At 31.9% G+C, this 3,817-nt stretch overlaps 1 protein-coding gene across 4 annotated transcripts in view; it reads right to left on the bottom strand.

Annotated features, from left to right (window-relative positions):
- LOC106126540 (uncharacterized) overlaps positions 1 to 3,817 on the bottom strand; it is a 106,230-nt gene that overhangs the window by 5,652 nt on the left and 96,761 nt on the right. The window contains exon 1 of one of the 4 annotated variants that reach the window (XM_013324252.1): positions 3,572 to 3,784. The exons of 2 other annotated variants lie outside the window; for them this stretch is intronic. In XM_013324252.1, the coding sequence (XP_013179706.1) occupies positions 3,572 to 3,585 (14 nt within the window). In that variant the 5' untranslated portion in view covers positions 3,586 to 3,784. Of the gene's footprint in view, positions 1 to 1,784; positions 2,069 to 3,571; positions 3,785 to 3,817 lie in introns of those variants that run through there. One more of the 4 variants, XM_013324254.1, reaches the window with a different exon arrangement.

Genomic DNA, 3,817 nt, shown 5'->3' with positions numbered 1-3,817 from the left:
TAAATATAGATTACGTGACTCGGGGTAGTGTAGCTTCCAAACAGTGAAAGAATTTTTTAAATTGGTTCAGTAGTTTCGGAGCCTATTCAATGCAAACAAACCGGAAAATCTTTCCTCTTTAAACACATGTTTATCCATAGCTTAAACAATAGATAACTTTTAGTAATTTGGCAGTATGCTCCCCAAAAGTAAGAAGTAACATAATTTGATAAACACGCGCGCCATTTTAGGGGTTTGAAGAAAAAGTAAGAAAAGTCTATCGTATCCAATAAATGTTTATAAGTTTAATCAAAATCATCGCGTGCAGGCGATTGTTTGTTCAATTGCTTGATTTCATTGTCATTAGTCATTTATTTTGCATAATGTGGACATGCGACAACTTTCCTTTATTACGCTACTTTTTTCCCGGCTGATTGGCTCAGTTGATGTCTGTGTTTTGAGCCATCAAAGAAATTAATTAGATATAAAATTAGTACCATTTGAATAGCATTTGATTTGGCACGTTAGGACATGAGTAATATTTAGCCCGACGTGCCAACCCAAGCGCCTTGCTGTATAAATGTAATTTGAAAATATCTATCAACTACTCAAGTCTTATTTTCTAACAATTCAGACATACGTAAAATGTATGTTTATAGTTCATATCTTTGGTATTTCAAACGAATCGTGTTTACAAAATAATGTTAAATTTTTAAAGACTTGCATACTTGGCTTGTTTAGACGTTGTTACAACATCAAGTGCGGTATTGCACAACAGTCTATAAAACAGCTATTCAGCACAACAATCAGTCAGCCATGGTTTGTACCTATACTTCTTTCGCGATTGTGCTGTGTCATCGACCTTATTCCGGTTTTTAGATGCTCTACTTACTCTATGGAAACATTTTTAAATTAAAAAAAAAACTTGTTGAAATACATTATTGTCTTACATTAATATAATCTTGAGTTAATTGTATATTTATCTCTTATACGAATTAAAGTAATTTGTATATGTGTGAATGTACACTTTTTTGTACGTGAGAACATGTTTCTTTGTTCAACCTATTACTTGATACATCTAGTAATTGTGATGACCTTGATGTTTTTATTTTTACGCAAAAAAGAACTCGCGTTTGAGGCAATTTAAGCTACATACGCTTATACGTAAATTCTTTTTATTTTATTACAAAAATGGCGCGAATCTAAATTTATATAACATTTTTAACAACAATGATTTATAGTAACATTTATAGTAATTGTTTTATGTTTTACAAATAGAATATGGAATGTTATAATTAATAAGTAAATTAAATATGACAAGGGAAAGATATGTACGAGGTACTTGTTTTACGTCATGCCTCATAAAATAAAACATGCAATGCAATTTACCGTCTATAAATTAAACTTTACATTATACTTATTACGTTCACTTTTACTTATACAATTCATGCCGATGTTTATTATATCGTGTAGAAAATCAACAAAAACATTTAGTATAAAACAGATCATGAGAAAATGTTATGTAATATTAAATTATTCACTATTATTATTAATTTTATATTACGAACAAAACTGGCAAAGTGTCATAAATAGAATAAAAATTACAGATAATTATTACTTAATTAGCATTGCAATGGCAACACTTTTATTTATATAACAAGGGTAGGTTGTCAAAATATTTTCCTCCAGGATACTCTCATAAAAAAATCGTTAGTAAAAAGTTATTTAAAAATACTGCTAGTTCTTAGTCTAAAATTGTTTTATTATTTCGAACTAAACTTGAGCAATAACTATAAAGTACTTACTAATAATTGCGCGCTGCGTGAATTTTTCAACTTGCATCATTTTATTTGAAAACACATTTTTCGATTCAGCAGCACTCATTGTGCACAGAGGTTTTTAAATGTCGTTATATGTTAATAGTTCGTTCGCACTATATTATTCGATAGAAAATCCTAGAAATATCAACTCGAATCGCAAATTACATAGAGTAAACCATTCACGTTAACTTTTACGCTAAGAATGTTGCGGCGAGCCGTCGGAGCGCAGTGCGTGCTTGGTCAATGTTTGCTTCACGGTTGCTTGTGCGCGACACTAGCGCCTTGGTGCGCCGAGCGGTAAACATTAACATCGGAAAGAGTTTCCATTGTTAACAATTTCAATAGACCTCGACATCTTGTAACACTCGAATTTTACGAAATTATCTATTTTTAAAATCATATTTATATACATATTACGACTTACACTTAGTTATTGTTTTATAACCGTACATTGATTCAATTTGTCACGCCATCTGGTGGCTTAACGGCTTTCTCACAGATTCCTATGCGTACTTTGTAGAGTTTCAAGTGCTGGTGTTAATAATTGATTTGATATGCATTTATGGATTTTTAAATAAAATATTTTAGCATAGAATATGAAAATGTTAATCATTGGTACGGAGTGCAACGTCAAAGGTTCTGTTTGGCAATACTCAACCAATAGAAATCGTTTCACTGGCAGCAATGCGGATGGAAATTGTGGCGGCAATTTTTTTTTTCATCGTCAGCAATTACGACATACTCTGATAACGATACAAACGTGCACTGTGGATAGATTAGGTACTGTGTTAAGGTTTTATAGATTTCACTGAGAATGCCTTGTATTTCAATGAATAAATGGCATATTGCTATTCGCATATCCACAATTTCTACTAAATAAATTAGAATATATTTAAACTGCACTACTTCTATGCTTAAGTTATAGTTACATTAAAATACTAGCTGATTGCCGCGACTCCTTTCGTGGGGTATTAAAAAAAAACTTAATAAGTAACCGATATGTTACCAGGCTATTTTCTATGACTATGCCAAATTTCAGCGAAATCCATGCAGCCGTTCTAGAGATACCTTATAACAAACATACATCCATTCTCATGTATAATATTAATAATTTAATCACAAATATAATGTGGCTACTGTCAATGGCAATTAAAATGAAATTATTTATAGTATTTCCGAACGGATATGATTTAGAGTCAATATCGATACTTTCATATATTAAACATCCGATACTATGCTAACGAATGTAGTTTTTCCATACACTATGTCATTATCTCTCTTTATCTTTCCTTTCTTTTATGGTGACTTGTTTGAAATTAAATCGTTTTATGCCACCACATAGTTATTTGGTCTTGATACGTATATTTCTCTTTTTAGTATGGAATCTAATTAAAATTCCGAGGTTATTTCCTGTCAATGAATTTAATACCTTGAAATTTTGATACGAAGAATGCCGTACGCTGAAGAACGTGATATGTTGATAATTTTTTTGTTAGGAGTTAACTTTGTTATCGTTTTTTTTTGTCATGAAGTTACGATGCTTAATCAAAATTAGTTTATTGAGGTCAAAAAGGAATTGATATAGTCCATATCTACATAAAATCCCGGGCTAGTGGCCACGGGAAGAGACTAGTAGTTTAGGGCACCTTACATCTAGATGTACTGACGAGTTAGTGCGTAAGGTGGGAAGTCTTTAGATACTGAAGGCGGAGGACCGCATACTATGATGAGGATGGCATGATGATATTTCTTAAAATGAAACATTCACTCACCTGTAGCGATTCATTCTAAATAACTAAAACCTTGCCACAGTTTGTTGCAATGCACTCGTTGTTATCCGCCGGTTGCACTAACTCTAATTCGTCTAATTAACACATTTACTTCGTTCACGTTACGTACTATACACATTTCGACAAAACATTTTTTACATAACCGTCTTACAGCGTTCAAAACAATATGCACGACCTCTTTTAGACTAAGTTTTAATGTAATATGTTCAACAGGTATTTTCTTTTAAA

Source organism: Papilio xuthus, unplaced genomic scaffold (genome assembly GCF_000836235.2).
Source record: "Papilio xuthus unplaced genomic scaffold, Pxut_1.1 DF824992.1, whole genome shotgun sequence".
Taxonomy (NCBI): Eukaryota; Metazoa; Arthropoda; class Insecta; order Lepidoptera; family Papilionidae; genus Papilio; species Papilio xuthus.
This window is presented reverse-complemented; position numbering and strand designations above follow the sequence as displayed.